Raw genomic sequence first — 23,098 nt, 5'->3', positions numbered from 1 at the left:
CAGGGGTCCCTTTACCTTTTAATGGAGGAGAGGGCTACCGATGGCTCCTAGCCCCAAAGGCTTAATCTACTGCCGTCACGGCTGGAGGCAGTGATGCTCCCAGATAAATGCCAGATGCTGCAAACCAGAGGAGAGGAGTGTGGCTCTTGCACTCGGGTCCTGCATGGAGATTTCCCATCGGGACGTCTGAGTGGCCACTGTGAAATCAGGGTGCTAGACTCTTCTGATGTTACACCCTTAATAAAAGCAAGCCAGAAAAGATGTGTGTGTGTTTATGACTTGACAGGCACATCCTTCCGAACGGTGGATGAAGGAGCTGACATTTTGCACGCTTCATGCATGAAAATCGGAAATCGACAACATCCGGCTACGGGGGCCTCTGTCCTGAAAGCATAGATTTGGGAAATAGCTTGACGCGGTTTTGAGGAGCCACAAGAGAATGCAAAGCGCAGTTTCTGCAAAATGATCTTTAGCAGATGAATAGACTGTGGAGCAGTGCAAGGTCTTTTTGTGTATACAGTGGTATCTTGGTTCTCAAACTTAATCCGTTCCGGAAGTCCGTTCCAAAACCAAAGCGTTCCACAACCAAGGCACGCTTTGCCATAGAAAGTAATGGAAAATGGATTAATCCATTCCAGACTTTTAAAAACATCCCCTAAAACAGCAATTTAACATGAATTTTACTTTCTAACGAGACTATTGATAATGAAAGCAATAAACAATGTACTGCAGTCACAAAATCAATCAATCAATCAATCAGTAGCTGAACTGGGTTCCACACAGTCACAAAAACAAACAAAAAAGAGCCGCAAAAACAAGAGCACTAAATAAATAGGAAAAACAGACACTCCAAATGGAATTTTAAATTGTATTTTTAACCTGTATTTTAAATTGCCCTCCCATTATGTTTTTATTGTAATTTTACTGGTGTTAGCCGCCCTGAGTCGGGCTCTGGCCGGGGAGGGCGGGGTATAAATAAAAATTTATTATTATTATTATTAAGTGTGTAACACTCAAAACAGAAGCGTAACACTCAAATTGGACGCATAACACTCAAAACAGAGCATGTTTGGCTTCCAAAAAAAGTTCGCAAACTGAAACACTTACTTCCGGGTTTGCAGTGTTTGGGTTCCAAGTTGTTTGAGTACTAAGGCGTTTGAGAACCAAGATACCACTGTACACACATTTCTTATTAGACCATTGTAGATTTTCCGCGTGCCCTCCCTGTCTCTGTCGGTGAGTCATTTGAACACGGTTTTGCAACCTTCAGTAAATATGCATATAATCTTCAATAAATGTGTGTTAAATCTTTTAGGTAACCTCTTTGCAAGCGCCTTCTTTGATCGTTGCAGAGAGGGCTATTTATCCTAGAAACATAGCTGGGGCCGCAAATCCAACTGCAGGCAGAATGCAGCAGATCTACTGCTATCCAAGCTCAGCTTAAAAGCCTCTAATGGAGAAGGCAGCGCCTTTCAAGGTTTCTTCTCAACAATTCTGCTTGTCATTGGAGCACAATGGCTCAGGTCCTGCTGTCTGGCGCGACACAAGATAACCGCAAGAAGACATGGGAACTGAAACCGCTTCACAGATAAATGAATGAGCAACACTCTCGATCAGTTGACCTGCATACTTGTGTATTTGAAAGAGGCTGGTTATCAATATATTGCTTTTTACATTGTTATTTTTTTTAAACATAAGAACTGCATTTCAACACTAGGCAAAATAACGTGGGAATTAACAAGACCCCCTTCCTTTCCCAAAATTACAAAAATACTTACAAAAGCAATTCTTTCCCGTAACACTGTGTGGCAGACGCACCAACTCGCTGCAATTCTCTTCATTTTTTTATTCTTTAAAAGGCGACGTTTTGAGGGTTATGAAATGAGTTCCTGAAGCTTAATGGGATTAGGGTGGGGGGTTTTTTCCTTTCAGAAAAGTGTGACCTGTTCTATAGCTCATCAACAGCAAATGCAGATTGTCGGCTGGGAGGTTATGATGATGGCAGAGCAGATCCTGCACATTTTAGGAAGGGTGCAGACTGCAGTCCCTGTGGGCTAGTAACAACTCTGGGTGCAAGTGTTCCCACATCAAACTCTCCCTTGCTTGCAGAAACAAAATAAAAAAATTCCTTCCAGTAGCACCTTAAAGACCAACTAAGTTAGTTCTAGGCATGAGCTTTCGTGTGCATGCACACTTCTTCAGGTACACTGAAACAGAAGTCACCAGACCCTTCTATATAGTGAGAAGGTGGGGAGGGGTATTACTCAGAAGGGTGGTGGGAATGGGTGATTGGCAGATATTATCTCATTATACATGACAAAGCCATTTTTCACCTTCTCACCCCTTGCTTTTTCCTGTAAGACCTATTGCAGTCGTCAAGAGTCATCAACAGGCTCATCACAGCTATCTGCCAATCACCCATTCCCACCACCCTTCTGAGTAATACCCCTCCCCACCTTCTCACTATATAGAAGGGTCTGGTGACTTCTGCTTCAGTGTATCTGAAGAAGTGTGCATGCACACGAAAGCTCATACCTAGAACTAACTTAGTTGGTCTTTAAGGTGCTACTGGAAGGAATTTTTTTATTTTGTTTTGACTATGGCAGACCAACACGACTACCCATCTGTTGCTTGTAGAAATCTAACATGTCAGGGAGAAGGCTCCTTTAACGACACGCAAGCTTTCCATACACAAACGTTGACATGGCAGAGATTTTTTAAAGCAACCACTCACGTGCATTGCAGAGTTGTACTGGTGATACACAAGGAATGCACCAGGTCCTGAACCGAAGGTGGCTACCCTTATGAGACCAGTCTGTGCAAACTGGGCCCAGGACCGCATGCAAGGTTGTGGGGACGGCCAAAACCAACCCTCAAACTGTGTGCAGACGGTGCAATAATGTGCCGGTGCTCTCTTGCAATACTTCTTGAGATCTCATGGCGGTTTTTCCAGCCCCCCTTAAAAAAACAGGGATTGGGAGCCTTCTAGATGTGGTTCAGTGCCAACTCCCATCAGCCCCCAGCCAGCACGGTTGATGCTCAGGGACGGTGGGAGTTGTAGTTCAGAAATATCTGGATAATTGTAAGTCTCCCCCACCATGTAAAACCATGCCCCATCCTGCTCCATCAACCACTTTATCAGGCGTGGGGGAAATCTTTGGCCCTCCAGATTTTGCTGAACTGCAGCTCCCATCATCCCTGGGCTTTGGCCGTGCTTGCTGGGGTTGATGGGATTTGTAGTTCAGCAATATCTGGTCCCCCCTCTCACCACACACCTGCACTCAGGCTTCTTATCCTGACAATACCACCTAGCTCAACATATCGGCATCAACTTCTCCGCTCCCTGGAAGTTTGTGACATGTGATTGGCAGCCCGGCTCACTGTTAAAAATGACCCGGCAGTGTTTCTCGTGACTTGGAAGCCCTTCTGGAATCTCTAAGCAAATTCTGATAGCTGTGCATAATCGGTTTCCTGCAGAATCATGGCAAATCCCTGAAAAACAAGCAAATACTGAGGACATCCTCAGCCAGGCTCTTAGGAAGCCCACATTGCTCTGGAAGCCGTTTCCTCTCGCAGAGATGCAAGTTCTTGCCCCGTAATCTGGTGCTCCCAGCTTCTTTTTCACATGTGCAGAAAACGTGTGCAAATCTGGATTTCAAAAAAGGAAAAGGAAACGTTACACAAGAGAAAAGCACGCCCAGGGAGAGGACAGAGCAGGATGAAATTAAGCAGGAAACAGAAAGTGATTTCCCTCCCTGTTTCAGAATGCTCAAACCCTGATGGGTTGCATCTCAGTGTTAGTCCCATTCAGAGTAGATCTATTGGAATTAATGGAGACTACTAACACAGGCAGGGACACGGGTGGCGCTGTGGGTTAAACCACAGAGCTTGCTGATCAGAAGGTCAACGGTTCGAATGCCCGCGACGGAGTGAGCTCCCGTTGCTCAGTCCCTGCTCCTGCCAACCTAGCAGTTCGAAAGCACGCCAGTGCAAGTAGATAAATAGGTACCGTTCTGGTGGGAAGGTAAACAGCGTTTCCGTGCGCTGCTCTGGTTCGCCAGAAGCAGCTTAGTCATGCTGGCCACATGACCCGGAAGCTGTATGCCGGCTCCCTCGGCCAGTAAAGCGAGATGAGCGCCGCAACCCCAGAGTCGTCCGCGACTGGACCTAACGGTCGGGGGTCCTTTTACCTTTCCCTTTACTAGCACAGGCATCTGGTCGGAGACTGATAAACAGGATGCTGAATTAGAAAGCCTTAGCTCCAATTGAGTGGGGCTCTTCTTACTTTCCTAAAACACGTTTGCCTTATACTGAGTCAGAGTAGAGAATTGTGGGGTTGGAAGGGACCCTGAGGGTCATCTAGTCCAACCCCGTGCAACGAAGGAATCTCAACTCAAGCAGCCTTGACAGATAGTCATCCGACACCCAAGGAAGGAGAGTCATGAGGGAGTCCGTTCCACTGTCAAACAGCTCTTACTGTCCGAAAGTTCACCCTGATGTTTAGTTGGAATCTCCTTTCTTGTGACTTGAAGACATGGGTTCAGGTCCTACCCTCTGAGTAGCTCCTGGTGTTACCTACACTGACTGGCAGGTTATCAGGCAGGGGTCCCTCCCAGCTGTATGTGGAGATGCTGGAATTTGAACCTGGGACCTCCTTCATCTGAAGCAGATGTTCCACACCCCAGAGTGATGGCCATTCCCCAGATATTGCAAGATCCTACAAAAACCAGGGCGTGCCATTTTAGGGTCTGAAACATAAATGCTTGCACATTTCTGCAGTGAGGGGTCTTAAAAACATGTTTTTGGGTGTGAGGAATTCAAACCTGATATTATTTTTGTGATTAGACAATACTTAGTAAGTCTACATCTGATGAAGAAGCACATAAACTGCTTTTGGAAAACCAAAGAAATTTAATGATTGATTGATTGATTGAATTTATATACCACCCTACACCCGGGGGGTCTCAGGGCGGTTGACAAAATAAAATCAAGATATAAAACCATAAAATGCCTAGTAAAAATAAAAACACCAAGCCAATACCCCCCAGAAAAAAACCACATTATTATTATTATTATTATTATTATTATTATTATTATTATTATTTTACCTTCTGGAAATGCCAGGTAATGCTAAATAATAATAATAATAATAATAATAATAATAATAATAATAATAATAGGCTATCGTTTGTATTGATTTCTATGCAGTTTTACACACATTTTACTCACCAAGAAAAACTAAATTATATTAATTTAACCAAATCATCTTTTGAATCCCCAAGTCATGTTACAACTTCTTGGCATCCCTCATTTTTCGAATTTGAAACTTACGCTATTCCACACGCCCTGATCCTGCATTGTTCTGGAAAAAGGTTGAAATAGGAAGTTAGGAAACTCTCCTTTATCGAGTCAGACAATGGGTCCAACTATCCCAGAAATGACGGGTAGCACCTCTCCAGTTTTTCAGACAGAACTCTTTCTCCCCACCCTATATGGAGATACTGAGGATCAAACCTGGGACCTTCTGCATGCAAAGCAGGTGTCCTACCCACTGAGCTACGACCCTTTCCCAAGGCTGATGCCAATTAGCACAGGTAATGCAAGCAGGAGGGTCGCGGGTGGCGCTGTGGGTTAAACCACAGAGCCTAGGACTTGCCAATCAGAAGGTCAGCAGTTCGAATCCCCGCGATGGGGTGAGTTCCTGTTGCTCGGTCCCTGCTCCTGCCAACCTAGTAGTTCGAAAGCACGTCAAAGTGCAAGTAGATAAATAGGTACCACTTCAGCGGAAAGGTAAACGGCGTTTCTGTGCGCTGCTCTGGTTCGCCAGAAGCGGCTTAGTCATGCTGGCCACGTGACCCGGAAGCTGTACGCCGGCTCCCTCGGCCAATAAAGCGAGATGAGCGCCGCAACCCCAGAGTCGGTCACGACTGGACCAAAGGGGTCCCTTTACCTTTACCGAATGCAAGCAGGTATTATTATGTATTGTTTTCATATTCTGCCGTTCCTACTGCAGGAACCCATAAACCGTTTTACCCAGCTTTCCTCGAGGCTGAGCGGTCAATAACATCTTCTGTTTTGAAACCAGATCATCTCCTGCGCTTGCTAAATCTGTATGACATTGATGGATTCCCGAGGTGCTGGCAGTGCCAAGCCAAAGCCGCCTGCTTTTTATATACCCTGCATTGCAACAATTGCCACAGCTCTGGGCAGCGACAGATTCCTTTTAATGCTTTCCGTCTGGTCACCGTCTTTCTGCAAAGTCAGTGCATTAACGGTATTTCGGCTCAGGTGGCCAAAAGTGCACTTTGCGACGAGGAACCAAATGCTCTCATGGAGGAAATGTGATGGTCGGCTCCCAGCCCCACCCCACACCGGGACCACAGTGTTGTGCAGTTCAGACAGTGCCGGATTTACGTATAAGCTAAACAAGCTATAGCTAAGGGTCCCACTCTCTTGGGCCCCCCCCCCAAAAAAAAATTAAAGGGAAAAAAACTTGGATGTACTTTCCAAAATATAAGATAAAAAAACAAATAAAATAAAACCTGCATACAGCAACAGTATATTGTGTTGTGTAGGCTTCTATGATGTAAGTAATGGGCCCTGCCTGCTAGCCTGCTCCCGAAAATATCACTGGTTTGCTCATTTCTATGTATAGGGTGGCGCTGTGGGTTAAACCACAGAGCCTAGGACTTGCCGATTAGAAGGTCAGCGGTTCGAATCCCCGCAACCGGGTGAGCTCCCATTGCTTGGTCCCTGGTCCTGCCAACCTAGCAGTTCGAAAGCACGCCAGTGCAAGTAGATAAATAGGTACCGCTCCGGCGGGAAGGTAAACACGTTTCTGTGCACTGCTCTGGTTCACCAGAAGCGGCTTAGTCATGCTGGCCACATGACCTGGAAACTGTACGCTGGCTCCCTCGGCCAGTAAAGCGAGATGAGTGCCGCAACCCCAGAGTCGGCCACGACTGGACCTAATGGTCAGGGGTCCCTTTACCCTTTACCTTTATGTATAGGGTGCCTACATTCCGCATGGACTGGTTGTAACAATTACTTTGATAAAATACATGTTAACGTGCAAATGGCTTTAGATACCTATTAGATCTGTAAATTACCATATAGCATATATTCAACACAAAAACTAGCGACAATTTGTTGTTAACAAAGGACAGCTGGACATATAAAGGGCCCCATTGCCTTCAGTAGCTTAGGGCCTCATCAAACCTAAATCCGGCCCTGAGTTCAGACCTGGGCAAAGCCATCTGAGGAAGGGGGCAAGTTTGTGCCCCATCTGCACTACACATTCAAAGCGGTATCCTACCACTTTAATTAAGCATGCCTTCTCCCAGTGAATCCTGGTAACTGTAGTTTAAGGGTGCCAGAGACGCAGCGTGGGGGAGGGGAGGCTACCAAGATGATCGCGCTGGGGGCAACCATTTTTAGGGGGGAGCCTCTGCAGCTGCTGCCCCGACTGGAGGTGTTCCCCGTTCCGCCCGCCTCACCGAAGCAGCACACTGAGCAAGAAGTGGGAGAGGATAGGCCAGTGGTGGCCAAACTCGGCCCTCAGCTGGGACTACAATTCCCATCATCCCTGACCACTGGTCCTGTTAGCTAGGGATGATGGGAGTTGTAGTCCAAAAACAGCTGGAGGGCAAAGTTTGGCCACCACTAGGGTAGGCCCTTGCGTCCCCCACTGGTGGTGAAGGCGGGCAGAGGGCAAGGCTCACAGCGGTGGCAGTGCTCCAGCCTGAGGAGGTGCACACACATGTCCCACTGCTGCTCTGCCTGGCATGGAGGCATAATAATTTCCTTGCCCTGGGCTCTGGCAACCCAGGCTACACCACCGATAGGGCTTGACAGGGCCGTCTCAGGACATTTTGCCGCCTGAGGCAAAATGGACAGATTGCCACTTGCTGAAAGTCGTTAGGACTCTCACGGAGCTCCCATTCCCAGAGTTCCCTGGGGGGTGGAAGCGACTGTGAAACCACTCCGAGAATTGTAGCGGCATGGAATAGGGGCCTCCCAGCACCTCTCAGCTCTCGAGCTATAGTTCCCAGGGTTCTTTAGGGGAAGCCATGACTGTTTACATTGGCATGGTGCTGCTTTAAACCAGCGGTTCTCAACCTGTGGGTCCCCAGATGTTGTTGGACTACAACTCCCATCATCCCTGAGCTCTGGCCTTGCCAGCTAGGGGTTGATGGGAGTTGTAGTTCAACAACATCTGGGGACCTACAGGTTGAGAAAGGCTGAAATATACAGTACAGAGGGGCATTGTATTGGCAAGTTAACCCTTTCTCCCCTTTGGTGTAACCTTTGTTAGGGGGGGCACCCATGCAAGTAGTGGGCGGGGCCAGAGGCAAATAATGGGTGGAGCAACAGATGTAACTTTTGCCTCTGCTACATTCCAGCCGCACAACACTCAGAGGCATCTTCAAGCCTCTATCCAGGCAGGCAAACATCTTCCCAGTTAAATGACAACATCCCGGCCAGGCTAATGGACTTGCAGGGGCAATGGGGGGGGGGGTTAGCCCAGGTTTGCCAAGCCAAGCTCACGGACAGCACCAATGGTTTTGGGGGGACCTTTGCTGGTCTGCAGAGAGGGAATGGTTCCTTTGCAAACATGACTTGCATCCCCTTCAAAGGGGTTTCATATAAACCCCAACCAGCCTATAGGCACCCCTTTGTAATTGTCCCCTGCTGTCAATGTGGTGGTGGTGGGGAGGATAGTCAGGATCTGGCCTACGGGCCATATAACTGAAGTGACAGCCAGCGTCGTTTTCTATCTGACCCCGATCCAGAGAACTCTGTTTCCTGGTTATGTGTTCGCGACAACGCTCAATACAAATCAGTGTGCTTAAATATATATATATCATGATGCTGATAGCTGCATATGGAAGGGAGATCTGAACCTCATTCGTTTAAGGCTTAAACTGCTTTCTCTGACATTTTAAATGGCTCCTCTCTCCGTATTCTGGAGAGATACCAAGAAATGTGATAATATAACTCAAGTTTTAAGGGAAGGGTGAGGGAGCTGAGACACAGCTAGCGAGGAGGTTGGGAGGGCTAACAGAGAGCAACCCTCCCCCCAAAAGGCAATGAAAGCAGGTGCTCAGGCAAGAAGTCGCTTCTGGGTCCTGACTTGCATTATCCCACCAGCACTACCTTGGTGCAGCTGCTTAGGATGTGCTTTAGCAGCACTCGGCCTTCCCGTCTGTGAAATGGGAGCAACAGAGGTCTACCTTGTAGAACTCGTTGGTGCAGGTGCTTAAGATATGGGGCTTAATTGCAGTTACTAAATGAATAAATAGCAAGCACCGTGCTAAAACTATGTCCATTTCAGCTGAGGGAGCAGATACTGAGCAACTAACAGTGCCGGCCTGAGGGTAAGGTAAGTTTTTCACGCCATCTGAAACTGCTACCTAGAGTCAAGCGCAACTCATATGAGACAGCTGGGTAGCAAAGGGAGAGAGAAAACAGAACTCCTTTTGGCCTTGACTAGATAGAAACCGGTAGTGATGTAAAGAAGTGAAAGCTGGACCATAAAAAAGGCTGATCGCCGAAGAATTGATGCTTTTGAATTCTGGTGCTGGAGGAGATTCTTGAGAGTCCCATGGACTGCAAGAAGATCAAACCTATCCATTCTGAAGGAAATCAGCCCTGAGTGCTCACTGGAAGGACAGATCCTGAAGCTGAGGCTCCAAGACTTTGGCCACCTCATGAGAAAAGAAGCCTCCCTGGAAAAGAGCCTGATGTTGGGAAAGATGGAGGGCGCAAGGAGAAGGGGACGACAGAGGATGAGATGGTGGGACAGTGTTCTCGAAGCTACCAGCATGAGTTTGACCAAACTGCGGGAGGCAGTGGAAGACAGGAGTGCCTGGCGTGCTCTGGTCCAGGGGGTCACGAAGAGTCGGACACAACTAAACAACTAAACAACAACAACAAGATAGAAACATCTGGCAGATGTATAAGATCAGATCCAAGGTGGGTTTTTTTTTTACTTCAATCTGAGTTTAATCTCACCTCTCTCAATCTGGCACCCTCTGGACTACAACTCCCATAAAGCCCAGCCACCATGTCATCTGTGATAGGGCCACAGCTCAGAGCATCTGCTTTGCATGAAGGTCTCAGGCCCCATCCACTCTCTCTGCATAATACTCATTCTGCATTTGCAAGAAATCACACTTTGAGTACCAACTGTGGTAGAATGGCAGATGAAGATGATGGATTTTTCGGAGCTAGCCGACCTGACCGGAAGAGTCCGCGACCAGAAGGAGGAGGCGTATCAGGAAGAATGGATGAAATTTAATGACTATTTAGTTAAATACGCTAAGTTAAATTAATTGGGAAAAGCTTGCAGTTACCAGATAGGCTTAGGATTTAAATATGTAATGTGATGAATTAATATGTTTAATGCTGAATTGGTAAGAAAGATGTTAAGTCATTAAGCTAAGTTTATAAGAATTTTGATTTGGAAAACCGTTAAAATGATTTGCACTGAAATTCAACTAGGGGGTTACGAGGAAGTCACTTAATGTTAATAAGATTCGTTTTAATAAGGTTATGATTTATGTTTATTTGTATGTTTGTGTGTCTATAATTTTGTGAAAATCAGTAAAAAAATTTGAAGAAAAGAAAGAAATCACACGGAAGGCAGGCACCTTCACTGCACTCTTGGCACCTGCTGAAAGCTTTTTCGTTCAGGTAAATGTGGCTTTCCCCTAGAGAATCCTGGGAACCGTAGTTTCACCACACCAAAGCTACATGTCCCCAGAAAGCTTAACGAACTACAGGTCCCAGGATTCTTTGGGAGAAAGCCACACACTTTTTAAGGGTGTGCGGAATGCATGGTGCGGATCTGCACTAGGCACACAAAATACCCTTGCAGAATGTGTTGGGAGGAGATGGGGTTTTGCAGAAATGGGTGCCCCAGCCGCATCTTATGGGTGGGTTAGGAATGAGTGAAACTGTGCAGGCTTGCATTTTCATGGCTGGTGTTCATGTCTGATTAGAGGCATCACATAACGGAGAGTGCTCAGTGCTAAACATTCGTGAGACAGAAGGTCGCAGGTTCAATTCAGGGATTGTCCCCACACTACAATCCTGGAATGCCACTGCCAGCCTGTGTAGACAATACTGAGCTCAATCTGACTCTGTATAAGGCAGCCTTTTATACCGAATCATGAGGAATGGGATTTCGTAGAATCGTAGAGTTGGAAGGGAATCCTGCTCACAGCCATCCCAGGGTGGGCTTGAACCACCAACCTCCTAGTTAACAGCCAGACACAGGGACCCATTGTGAGGCTTCTTACTTTGTATCTAGGGATAGGCCTGGCAGCCCAGTTGATGTGGAGCGCTGCTGCCAGTCCGTGTCGACAACACTGACCTAGATGGGCCGACAATCTTACCCTTTCTGTGTTGCACAGCGGTTTGGGGGAGCACCTAGCAGTCCCTTCTACCTGGGCAAGTTTTGAACCTGCTCTCTGCCAACAGGGGAAGGGGAAGGCAGATAAAAGCAACCACTCAGATCGTCCCAGAGGCATGCCAATATGTACGAGAGCCTCCGCCCTCCAGGCATTGCGAACTACAACTCCCATCACTTCCCCCAGCCAATGCACCTGTTGTTTTTGGGAGTCATAGTCCAAAAGCTGGAGGGCGCCAGCTGGGCAGAACTCTCATATAGGATCAAACCCCTGGCCCCAGACCTTTCCAATGTTCAACTTCTTCCTCTCTACACAGCTGGATCAAACAGTAAAATGCCACTTACTTCTGTGCCCCAAAGGGACCCCGTCCGTCTGTGCCAACTCCGGCTCCCTCTTCCTGCCCTGCCGTTGTCTTGCCTGCCTTTAGCATGGCACCCCCAAAAGTCGGTGGCCCTCTCCCCAGTCTTTCCGGCTCAAGCAGAAAACCCACGACTGGGGCAGGCAGGGTAGACAGGCTCCTGGCACCCCCGGCACCTGCCCAGCTTGGCTGTCCCTGTGCCCCCATTGCAGTCTACAAAGGGTCCGTCCAGCTGTGCCCACATCTGGATGCAGCGACACTCCTCTTCCCAGCCCGTACCAGTTGCTCTTTCGGGGAGGGGGCCCCAGTTATTCCCAGTAGCCGTCCAGCACTTCCACCTCGCTGTCCAGCTCGTAGAGTCCCAGAGCCGGGTCGGAGACCACCCCGAGATCCACCAGGGCCTGGTCCATATCCTCGGGCAGGAAAACGATGCCGACGTTGAGGGCGATGTACTCCAGCAGGAAGGCGTAGTAGAGAATCAGCAGGTTGACGAAGAACAAGCCCACGTAGAACATAGAGGGCGGCAGCGGGGGCGGCGCATGGGGGGCCCACGGCTCCAGCTGGGTGCAGGTGGCAGAGGGCATCCAGCGCGGAGGAGGCCCGGGCCCAGCGGAGGCTGGATACTGGGGGAGGGCAGCAGCAGCAGCCAGAGGAGATCTCCAGGAATCAAAGGGAGCCCAGCACCTTCGGGTGCCTGCCTGCCTGTCTACCTACCTACCTGCCCACCCCTCCCTGCAGCAGTCTCCAAACGGAAGAGGGCGCCCCCCAGCGATGCCCTTTCTGTCCTCAGCCCACCCCTCCATGCCAGAGCGCCCTCCTTCTCCTTTCCAGCCTCTGCAAATCTCTACATCCAGAAGCGGGCGGTGCAAGCGAGCAACTTCGTCCTGCGGCCCCCCTCCATGCAACTGGCTTCTCCCCCCCCCCTTTCACTTTTCAGGCCTCAGATGCGCCGCAAGAGGGGGAAGGCTTTGCAGAGGCGCCTCTTCCCCCCCCCCCTCCCGCTCCTCCGGTCTTCAAAGAAGCAAAAGCTCGCTCCCGCCCCGTTTTTTAATGCAAGGGGCTCGCTGCTCCTCCCCGCTCAGCGCAGCCCCCCCTTTCCTTCCAAGGGCCCCCCTCCTCCCTCTCTTTCTGCATCCACACTCCTCAGACGCATCACTTCCCTCCGCGTAGCAGAAGCAGCTGTTCCCCGCAAGTGCCAGGGACCCGCCTCTCGCGAGCGCGGATTGGCTGGCGCCGGGGAGGGTGAGTGACAGCCGCCGGGTGGGGTGGGGGGGAGAGCTTGGAGGAGGTGGGGTTCCCAGTGGGTTGCGGCCAGTCCTGTTAGGTAGGCGCCTGGGCAAAAGGGTAGCATTGGAAGGGACCCCCAGAGCAGGGTAGAATTGGAAGGGACCCCCAGAGCAGGGTAGAATTGGAAGGGACCCCCAGAGCAATGCAGGTACCGGTATCTTTGGCCCAACCTGAGGCTCGAACCCACGACTCGGAGATCCCAGAGTCTCATACTTTGCCGGTTGAGCAATCCCGGATCAATGGTCTGCTTCGTCCCATTGCGCTCGCTGGGACTGACTTCCAAGTCAATGTGTCTGATTGCTGGTTCCTTGCTTCCCTTGGCAGGCAGTGGCGTAGCGTGGGTTGTCAGCACCCGGGGCAAGGCAAGTAATTTGCACCCCCTAGCCTGTGGATTTGCACTCCCTAACCCTAACCCCCAGATGTTGCGCCCGGTGTGGCCGGCCCCCCCTGCACCCCCCACGCTACGCCACTGTTGGCAGGACTTGAGTTTATTTACTTAAATCATTTATGGATTGCTTTCCTATGATAGTGCCAGATTTATGTATAAGCTAGACAAGCTAGAAGCTATATCCTCTTGGGGGCCCCAGAAAAAATCACAGGGAAAAAACAACTGGATGTACATTTCCAAGATATAAGATGAAAAACAAATAAAATAAAGCCTACCACAGTGTTTTGTGTTGTATAGGCTCCTGTGATGTAAGTAACGGGCCCTGCCTGTTCCCTAAAATATCACTGGTTTGCTCCTTTCTATATATAGGGTGCCTGCATTCTGCATGGACTGGTTGCAGGGCAACATGTGCAAATGGCTTTAGAAACCTATTAAGTCCATAAATTACCATATAGCATATATTCAACACAAAAAACCTGTGACAATTTGTTGTTGACAAAGGACAGCTGGACATATAAAGGGCCCCATTACCTTCAGTAGACTAGGGCCTCATCAAACCTAAATCCAGCCCTGTTCCTATCCCCAGCTTTTCCCAGTGTGGAGATAAAGCGATGGGAAAGATGTCTTCTTGCTTAATTCTTTGAGTGTCTGGTTGGTATTTGCTTGTGGCTCTCTAGGCTGAGAGTGAGGGACTGGCCCAAGGTCACCCAGGGAGCTTCATGGCTGAGTGGGGATTTGTGATCAAGGTGTCTCCCCTGCCAGGTAAGTATCATGGCTGAGTGGGGATTTGAACCCTGGTCTCCCAGATCCTAGTCCGACACTCTAACCACTAAACCACACTGTTAACAGTAGTTATTAAGGCAGCAAAGTCCTTCCCTGTTTTACGATTTCTGTGACAGGCTCCTGTTTAAGGTTTAAAGCAGAGCTAGGGGCCTCCTGCTATCCTTCAGCTCCCATCAGCCTCCAACAAATTTGGCCATAATCATAGAATCACAAAGTTGGAAGGGACCCGGAGGGTCATCTTGTCCAACCTCCTGAAAAGCAGGAATTTTTCTCCCAATGGGGCTTGAACCCATAACCCTGAGAGATTAAGACTCTCATGTTCTATGGACTGAGCTATTCAGGCGTGGCTGCGCTGATGGGAGTTGGAGTCCAGCAACATCTGGGAAGGTGAATGGGGTCTCCAGCTGTCTCTCGGTCTAACCTACAATGCAGGATTGTTGTGGGGATTAAATGAGGAGGATGGGGGAGAACCCCCGTGTGCTGCCTTGAGCTCTTTGGAGGCAAAAGGTGGGATGCAAATTATGTATAGTCCCCCTCAAGAATCCTGGGAACTGAAGTTTATCCCTCAAGTAGCTACAAGGCCCAGGACCCTTCACAAACCACAGGGCCCAGGATTTTATTTTAATTTTTTGTGTGGGGATACAGTGTGCTTTAAATGTGTATGCACATCAACCATCTTTTGCAAACCACTTGGAGGGCTTCTTAAAATCAAACGGTATATAAGCTTTGTTAAATCAATCAATACAGTGGTATGTCAGGTTACATACGCTTCAGGTTACAGACTCTGCTAACGCAGAAATATTACCTTGGGTTAAGAACTTTGCTTCAGGATGAGAACAGAAATCATGCTCTGGCGGCACAGCAGCAGCAGGAGGCCCCATTAGCTAAAGTGGTGCTTCAGGTTAAGAACAGTTTCAGGTTAAGTACGGACCTCCGGAACGAATTAAGTACTTAACCCGAGGTACCACTGTAAACCCTTCCTGATTTCCAAAGCATTGGAAGACACAAGACCTACCCACTTTGGAAGAATGGCAGATGCAAGTAATGGACTATATGGAATTGACGGAAATGACTGGCAGAATCCGAGACCAGGGAGAAGAGTCGGTGGAAGAAGATTGGAAGAAATTTAAAATCTATCTACAGAAATATTGTAAAATTAATGAATGTTAATGACGTTGGAATGAAACGAAGTGGTTCTAGCAATAAGGCAAAATAAGAATATGTAAGAATCAATTGATTAGATGAAAATTTGAAATTATAATATGTGAGGATAAACAATAAAGGGTAAACTAAGAGGGTACGGATTTGCTGAACAAATTTTTTTAATGGAATACAAAAAAGGGAGGTGTGAGGAAGTCATGAAAATAAGTAAATGAGTGGTAAGATATCAGAAAGAGGGATTTTCTTTTCTTTTCTTTTCTTTTTTTCTTTTTATGTCTACTCTTGGTTTTTGTACTTTCTGTGTTTTCCTTTTATTGTCTTGTAACCTTTTTCTTGTTGAAAACTTAATAAATATTATTTAAAAAATAAAAATAAAAAACAAACCCTTCCTGATTTAAAGGTCCTGGAGCAGGGTCGTGAAAAGGAAAAGTCAATTCATCCCCTTTCTTTAAAAAGAGACTGTAATGGGTAATATGTGTCATTTTGCACGCATATCTTCTGCTGTAGAAGGAAGTGAGGGGCAGATGGGGCTTGCGACCTGGGAAGGCAACCCATCTAGGAGAAGGACAACTCTGATCCTAAACCTCTGCTGTCTCGCGGGACATCTTCAGGAGAAGAAAAGGCTCAGGAGCAAACCCTACACAAATCTGGTGGGGTTCCTAAGACAGTTGGATGGCGCCTTGTGCGCCTCCTTCCAGCAACTCCTGAGCCAAGCTGGCGCCAAAAGTCTTGCTTTGTTTTCCTGTGGACAGAGAGGGGAGTCTTGTCGTCTGGGCGGCCCAGGACCTCCATGCACACTCTGCCCAGGGCATGTACCCCAGGGAGGCCACTACTAATGCAGCGGTTTGACTTCACCCCCAGGGGCTCACGAGACAGATGCCAACCCCTCAAGGTGGCATCCCAAATAAAGAATACAGTGGTACCTCGGGTTACATAGGCTTCAGGTTGCAGACTCCTCTAACCCAGAAATAGTACCTCGGGTTAAGAACTTAGCTTCAGGATGAGAACAGAAATCGTGTGGCGGTGGCGCGGCAGCAGCAGGAGCCCCATTAGCTAAAGTGGTGCTTCAGGTTAAGAACAGTTTCAGGTTAAGAACAGACCTCCAGAACGAATTAAGTACTTAACCTGAGGTACCACTGTAATTGCAAATAAAATAACAATTGATTACGAACCGGCATTTATGTCATAGAGTCATGGAGCTGAAAGGGAACCCAGGGTCATCTAGTCCAGGCATAGGCAAACTCGGCCCTCCAGATGTTTTGGGACTACAACTGCCATCAACCCTAGTTAAGAGGACCAGTGGTCAGGGATGATGGGAATTGTAGTCCCAAAACACCTGGAGGCCGAGTTTGCCTATGCCTGGACTAGTCCTTGCGATGCAGGAATCTTTTGCCCAACGATTCAGCGTCTCCCTCCAAATCAAAGCAAAGAAGGGTATTCTTGCATTACCAATTGCGCATCATTCCAAATAAAACCACTGCATTGCTTTCCAAATTAATTCCGAATTAATTCCAAAGAACCGCACCGCTAATAATTCATTTCCTTCCAGTAGCACCTTAAAGACCAACTAAGTTCTAGGTATGAGCTTTCGTGTGCATGCACACTTCTTCAGATACACTGAAACAGAAGTCACCAGACCCTTCTATATAGTGAGAAGGTGGGGAGGGGTATTACTCAGAAGGGTGGTGGGAATGGGTGATTGGCAGATATTATCTCATTATACATGACAAAGCCATTTTTCACCTTCTCACCCCTTGCTTTTTCCTGTTAGACCTATTGCAGTCGTTAAGAGTCGTCAACAGGCTCATCACAGCTATCTGCCAATCACCCATTCCCACCACCCTTCTGAGTAATACCCCTCCCCACCTTCTCACTATATAGAAGGGTCTGGTGACTTCTGTTTCAGTGTATCTGAAGAAGTGTGCATGCACACGAAAGCTCATACCTAGAACTAACTTAGTTGGTCTTTAAGGTGCTACTGGAAGGAATTTTTTGTTTTGACTATGGCAGACCAACACAGCTACCTATCTGCAATTCATTTCCTATGATGGAAGACCCCTCCCCCGCCCCTCCCTCACCTGCCTTGAAGGCCCCGCCCCTCACGTAGGTCACAAAGACCCGCCCCCTGCCCTGCGCCGGGGACGCAACCTTCCTCGCCCCTCCCACTTCCGGGTTCCCACCTTCCCACCTCCGCGCGGGGCAGGCTGGGACTCGCAGTCCTCTGGCTCGCCTTCTACGTAATGCCTTGGCGAGAGTAGCTGCGGGCCGAGGAAAACTACTTTTCCCGGCGTGCCCCGCGCCGCGGCTCCGCTGCCGGGTCTGTGCCGTCGCCTCCGCCGGGGCGGAATGTCCGAGGGTGCGCGCGCGGCGGGCGTGGGGGCGGGGAGGGCGCTGGGACTCCTTCCGCCTGAGAGGAAGAGGAGGAAGAGGATGGCCGCGGCCGAGAAGGAGGATGAGGCGGCGGCGGCGGCCGAGGCCGTGAGGCGGTAGCGAGCGAGAGGCAGCGAGCTGAGAGCGAGCGAGAGTGTCCGAGCGCCGCCCTCCGCCCGTTTTTCTCCCCTCAGGATGTTCGGGCGGTCGCGCAGCTGGGGAGGCGGCGGGCACGGCAAGGCCTCGCGGAACATCCACTCGCTCGACCACCTCAAGTGAGTGTCCAGGGCGGGAGAAGGCTGTGAGGGACTCCTAGGCCGGAGGGGGGGGAGGGGCCTCCAGGCAGGTGGGCGCCCCTCCCCCACTCGCCCCCCCAACTGCCTCTGGGGCTCCTCTCACGCCCCCTCCCCAAAAGGTCCTCACTTATACGAACTTCCCAGAATTCAGGTATCCGGACTGTGTGCAGGGCCGGATTCAGGTTTGATGAGGCCCTAAGAGACTGAAGGCAATGGGGCCCTTTATATCTCCAGCTGTCCTTTAGTCAACAACAAATTGCCACTGTTTTTTGTGTTGAATATATGCTATATGGTAATTTACAGATCTGATAGGTATCTAAAGCCATTTGCACGTTAACATGTATTTTATCAAAGTAATTGTTACAACCAGTCCATGCAGAATGTAGGCACCCTATACGTAAAGGGTAAAGGGACCCCTGATCATTAGGTCCAGTCGTGGCCGACTCTGGGGTTGCGGCACTCATCTCGCTTTACTGGCCGAGGGAGCCAGCGTACAGTTATACGAACGTCCCAGAATTCAGGTATCCGGACTGTGTGCAGGGCCGGATTCAGGTTTGATGAGGCCCTAAGCGACTGAAGGCAATGGGGCCCTTTATATGTCCAGCTGTCCTTTCTCAACAACAAATTGCCACTGTTTTTTGTGTTGAATATATGCTGTATGGTAGTTTACGGACCTAATAGGTATCTCAAGCCATTTGCACATAACAAATAGAAGCCCACGCAATACTGTTGCTGTATGTAGGTTTTATTTTATTTGTTTTTTATCTTATAGTTTGGAAATGTACATCCAGTTTCCCCCCCCCCTTTAATTTTTTTGTGGGGCCCTAAGCTATAGCTTGTGCTGTATGTAAATCCAACACTGACTGTGTGCCCAAGCAATGTTCCTGCAATGCGGGGGGTGAGGTGGGCTAGATTGAAATTGAAATACTTTATTGTCACTTGTACAACTTGTATACAGTGAGATTACACAGATTATACAGTAAAATGATCCCCGGAGGGTCCCCTTCCCACTCCAGGATTCTGCAATTCCATGAGCAGCCTTATAAGTGAACCTCGCTGTTTTGTGTTTGCATTTCTGACAGCCAGTTGGCCAGGGAAGGAGATCAGACAAGTGGAGGAGCGTTTTTTCACTTCCCTGCTTTTCTTCTTCTTCTTCTTCTTCTTCTTCTTCTTCTTCTTCTTCTTCTTCTTCTTCGGTTTCCCTGGGTTCCACACACCCTGATCCTTTTGAAGTCAAGGTTGTGTTGGTCGGGAACTTGTTGGAAATTTCCACATAGGAATCAGTTATGCAAATGCTCACCTAAGGAGCAATTCTGTGACAGAGCATTGTTTTCAGACTGCAGGAACTGTGTGCGTTTTTAACAATTGGTTTGTTTATTGCATTTCATATCCCATTTCTCCCAATGACCTCAAGGTGGTGTATGTGGTGATTGGCCCCCAAAGTCGCACCCAGTGGGCTTGTATCTATATATAACATATATTTCCGTATAAATACTTTTTGTGAGAAAGAGAGGCTTTAAGAGAGGGGGGGGGACACTTGCAGAAGTAACAAGGGAGAGTAATGTGCAACGCGTATGTAGTCACGTTTTATTAGTATTTGTAGCCAGTGACCATTAACAATATCAACACAAATTATTACATGTAAAAGCACCATTGGTCCAATAAGGCAAAGATAAACCTCTAGAATACAAATAGGATTTAAAGCAGTTATTTGGCTTCTATGGATACAAAATTAGATATAAAAGATTTTAAAAATAGCAGATAATGAATTCATTCAGATAGCATGTACATAAATATGTGTCAGTGCTAGTATATCCTTTATGTGTTATGTTTAATATAGGTAAATATGTATTGCATTATTCCCACCTTTTTCTCCAAGGAGCTGAAGGTGGAGTACATAGGGTCTTTTCTCCCCTCTTCATTTTATCCTCACAACAACAAGCTTGTGAGGTAAGTTAGGCTGAGGTCTCGCCCTTGAGCTTCATGACTGAGTGGGTGAGCTCTAGCTACTACTATCCATGGGTGTAGAAGCGGCCTGCTGAAGGAAAAAGTTGTATTGGGGGCTCCTTTTTTTAGCTTGGGGGGAAAGTGAGTAAGGAAGAGCTATATGATGATGGGATGGTGTATAAATCATGCATACCATGGAGATAGTGGATAGAGAACAGTTTTTCTCGATCTCCAGTCACATTATAATTTGTGGAAATCCAGTGGAGCTGAATGATGGAAGATTCAAGGCAGATAAACAAAGGACTTCTTCACATAGCACATAGTTTAACTATGGAACCCATTTCCACAGGAGGCAGTGGCAGTCACCAACTTGGAACGCTTTGAAAGGGGATTAACCAAATTCATGGAGGACAAGGTGATCAATCTGCGGGCCCTCAGGGCCCATCCATACCTCAGTTTAATGCACATTGTAGGCCCTCCTTTAATTCCCCCTTGTCCATGAGGCTTTCTCCTCTAACAATGGCTGTCCCGCGATTTCTCCTCCCAAAATCTGGAGATTCTTTATGCAGTTGATGCAGCTCTTCTATTTGGATTAACAAAACACAGGGCAATCTCCAGATTTAGGGAGCAGAAATCGCGGGACAGCCATTGTTTGAGGAGAAAGCCTCATGGACGGGGTGGGTGGGAATTAAAGGAGGCACGATCTACATTAAACCAAGGTATGGACGAGTCCTTATTGTTACTTGCTGGGAAGATAGAGTGCTGTTGTGTTCAGGTTCTTCCTGCTATCTTCCCAGGGGCATCTGGTTGGCCACTGTGAGAGCAGAGTTCTGAACTAAAAGTACTTCTGGCCTGATCCAGCGGGCTCTTCTTGCGCTCTTATGGGTGGATGGACTTACTGGAGTGACATGATTTGTATTAAGTTTATGAGGTGCCTGATTAAAAATCAAATTCTCTTGATGATGTACACAGTAAAGGAGGCCAAATTAAAAGGAAACTATGCAACAGCTCAATAAAACCATAAATCAATAAAACCAACCCAGCAGTAGGCAAGATCCTGCCATAAAGTGCATCATAGCCAGTTGCAAATTAAAATGCCAGCAACCAATTCAGCTAAACACAGCACAGGTTGCCAGTCCAATTGCCAGTACTGTATTCTGCAGAGGCAAAAATAATATGAATGATGTTAAAGGAAAGGTGCCCATCATATCAATGACCCATCTCGTCCAGTGTCCTGTTCTCACAGTGGCCTGTGGGAAACCCACAAGTAGAACCTGAAAAATATTTCAGATCCTTCTCTAAGTAACATTTTGCTTTCCTCATATTTATTTACCTATTTAATTTATAGAGCTGTCACATAGGAGAAGGACTCTAGGAAGCCAGCGATGTGGTGTTAGAGTAGAACTTGGGAGATCAAGGCTCAGATCTTCACCCAGTCATGACCTGGGTGACCTTGGAGTCAGTCACAGCCTCTTAACCTACCTCACAGGGTCGTTGTAGGGATTAACTGAGGAGGGGGATGAAAGGAAAAGGTGGGATCTAAATGCAATAAATAAGCTCTTCTGATTACCTGCCTTAGGAAGCTGGAAGGCCAGCCAGATGGAGAGGTCAGTCACCAACCTGGCATCCAGAGATCTCCACAGGTTCACAATTGGACCTGCAAAATGTGTCTTAACATGGAGAGGTGCACCACCTCTGATACTGGAGGGATTATATGGTTATCATGGCTGATAGCCTTCTCTAATCCTCTTTTAAACCATCTAAGTTGGTATCCATCACCATATCTTGTGGGAGAGAATTCCATAGTTTATATACCACGTGAAGAAGAATTAACTTTTGTCTGCCCTAAATCTTCCAATGTTTAGCTTCACTGAATGTCCCCCATTGGATTCTAGTATGTAACTTTTTTTGAATAAGGAAAGTAGAATACAGTTTACTGTTTTGTGTTGAGAACACAACACATATTGTGTATGTATATGTGTGTGTGCATGCATGTACACATATGTTTGCATGTTTGTATATATGTATATATACACACATACACACATGTCTAGTGGTTAAAGTGTTGGGGAGTCTGTGGTTCAAATCCCCATTCAGTCACGAACCTCACTTGGTGACCTTCATCCAGCCACTCTTACTCAGCTTAACCTACCTCGCAGGGTTGTCGCAAGGGGAAAAAAAGGGAGAGGATCCAGCTATATATCCAGTCTTCAGATCCTGGGAGGAAAGCTGGGATAGGAATGTAATGTAATGAACACAATTGTATTGCATCCAGCTAAGTCCTACTCAGAGCGGAGCAGAGAGCAGACCCACTGAAATTAATGGACCTATGTTGATTAGGCCTGTTAACTTCAATGGGTTGACTCTACCATCCATTTTCACAGCACTTTGCAAAGTAGGAGAGGGCATCTCACTGACCTAAAAACAGCTACAGGGGAGATGAGTGTTCAGGGATGGAGGTGGAGGCAAGGGTAAATTTAGAAATATTAAGAGTTCTACTTCAGTACCAAACAACAAGCCAGTGCCATGAGAACCTTCCAGTTTAAAATTTGACACAAGGAAGAGGGAGGAGACGGGAAATAGAGACAAGGATGCATGTTTCATTAAATGTAATTATAATGTTGCATGTGAGACAGAGGAGTGTGTATGTGCACACTTCGATGACCTTGTGCACGTGACAGGCTTGTTCTGATGTTTGTTTCATTTTATTTGTGGTGGGTGTTGGTGTAATACATCTAACGAAACAATGTTAAGTCTCTCGCCTTGCTGGTTGTTTATTTACACACTTTGTGATATGTAGGCAATATGTTGACACTTTGTATGTTCATAGAATCATAGAGTTGGAAGAGACCACAAGGGCCATCGAGTCCAACCCCCTGCCAAGCAGGAAACACCATCAGAGCACTCCTGACATATGGTTGTCAAGCCTCTGCTTAAAGACCTCCAAAGAAGGAGACTCCACCACACTCCTTGGCAGCAAATTCCACTGTCGAACAGCTCTTACTGTCAGGAAGTTCTTCCTAATGTTTAGGTGGAATCTTCTTTCTTGTAGTTTGGATCCATTGCTCTGTGTCCGCTTCTCTGGAGCAGCAGA

At 47.7% G+C, this 23,098-nt stretch overlaps 2 protein-coding genes across 5 annotated transcripts in view; one reads left to right on the top strand and one right to left on the bottom strand.

The window, feature by feature from the left end:
- CIITA (class II major histocompatibility complex transactivator) overlaps positions 1-1,319 on the top strand; it is a 51,817-nt gene extending 50,498 nt beyond the window's left edge. For all 3 annotated transcript variants that reach the window (XM_081839566.1, XM_081839568.1, XM_081839567.1), the window contains exon 19: positions 287-1,319. The gene's annotated coding sequence lies outside the window, so the exon portion shown is untranslated. The remainder of the gene's footprint in view (positions 1-286) is intronic.
- Positions 1,320-1,613: 294 nt separating this feature from the next.
- Positions 1,614-12,374, bottom strand: LOC309329342 (dexamethasone-induced protein-like). Of its 2 annotated transcripts, none has more exons than XR_014151071.1 (3): positions 5,957-5,971; positions 2,621-3,648; positions 1,614-2,092 (listed from the first exon to the last, which is right to left on the bottom strand). XR_014151071.1 is itself a non-coding variant. In XM_081840156.1 (3 exons), exon 1 carries the CDS (start codon positions 12,354-12,356, stop codon positions 12,081-12,083), a length of 276 nt encoding a protein of 91 aa, XP_081696282.1. In that variant the 5' UTR covers positions 12,357-12,374; the 3' UTR covers positions 1,614-2,092; positions 2,621-3,648; positions 11,759-12,080. The 2 variants fall into 2 exon arrangements, 1 of the variants encoding a protein (XP_081696282.1); XM_081840156.1 differs by lacking the exon at positions 5,957-5,971 and adding an exon at positions 11,759-12,374.
- Positions 12,375-23,098: the final 10,724 nt, after the last annotated feature.

The sequence above is a fragment of the Podarcis erhardii genome (genome assembly GCF_964252035.2).
Source record: "Podarcis erhardii genome assembly, chromosome: 14".
Classification (NCBI taxonomy): Eukaryota; Metazoa; Chordata; class Lepidosauria; order Squamata; family Lacertidae; genus Podarcis; species Podarcis erhardii.
This window is presented reverse-complemented; position numbering and strand designations above follow the sequence as displayed.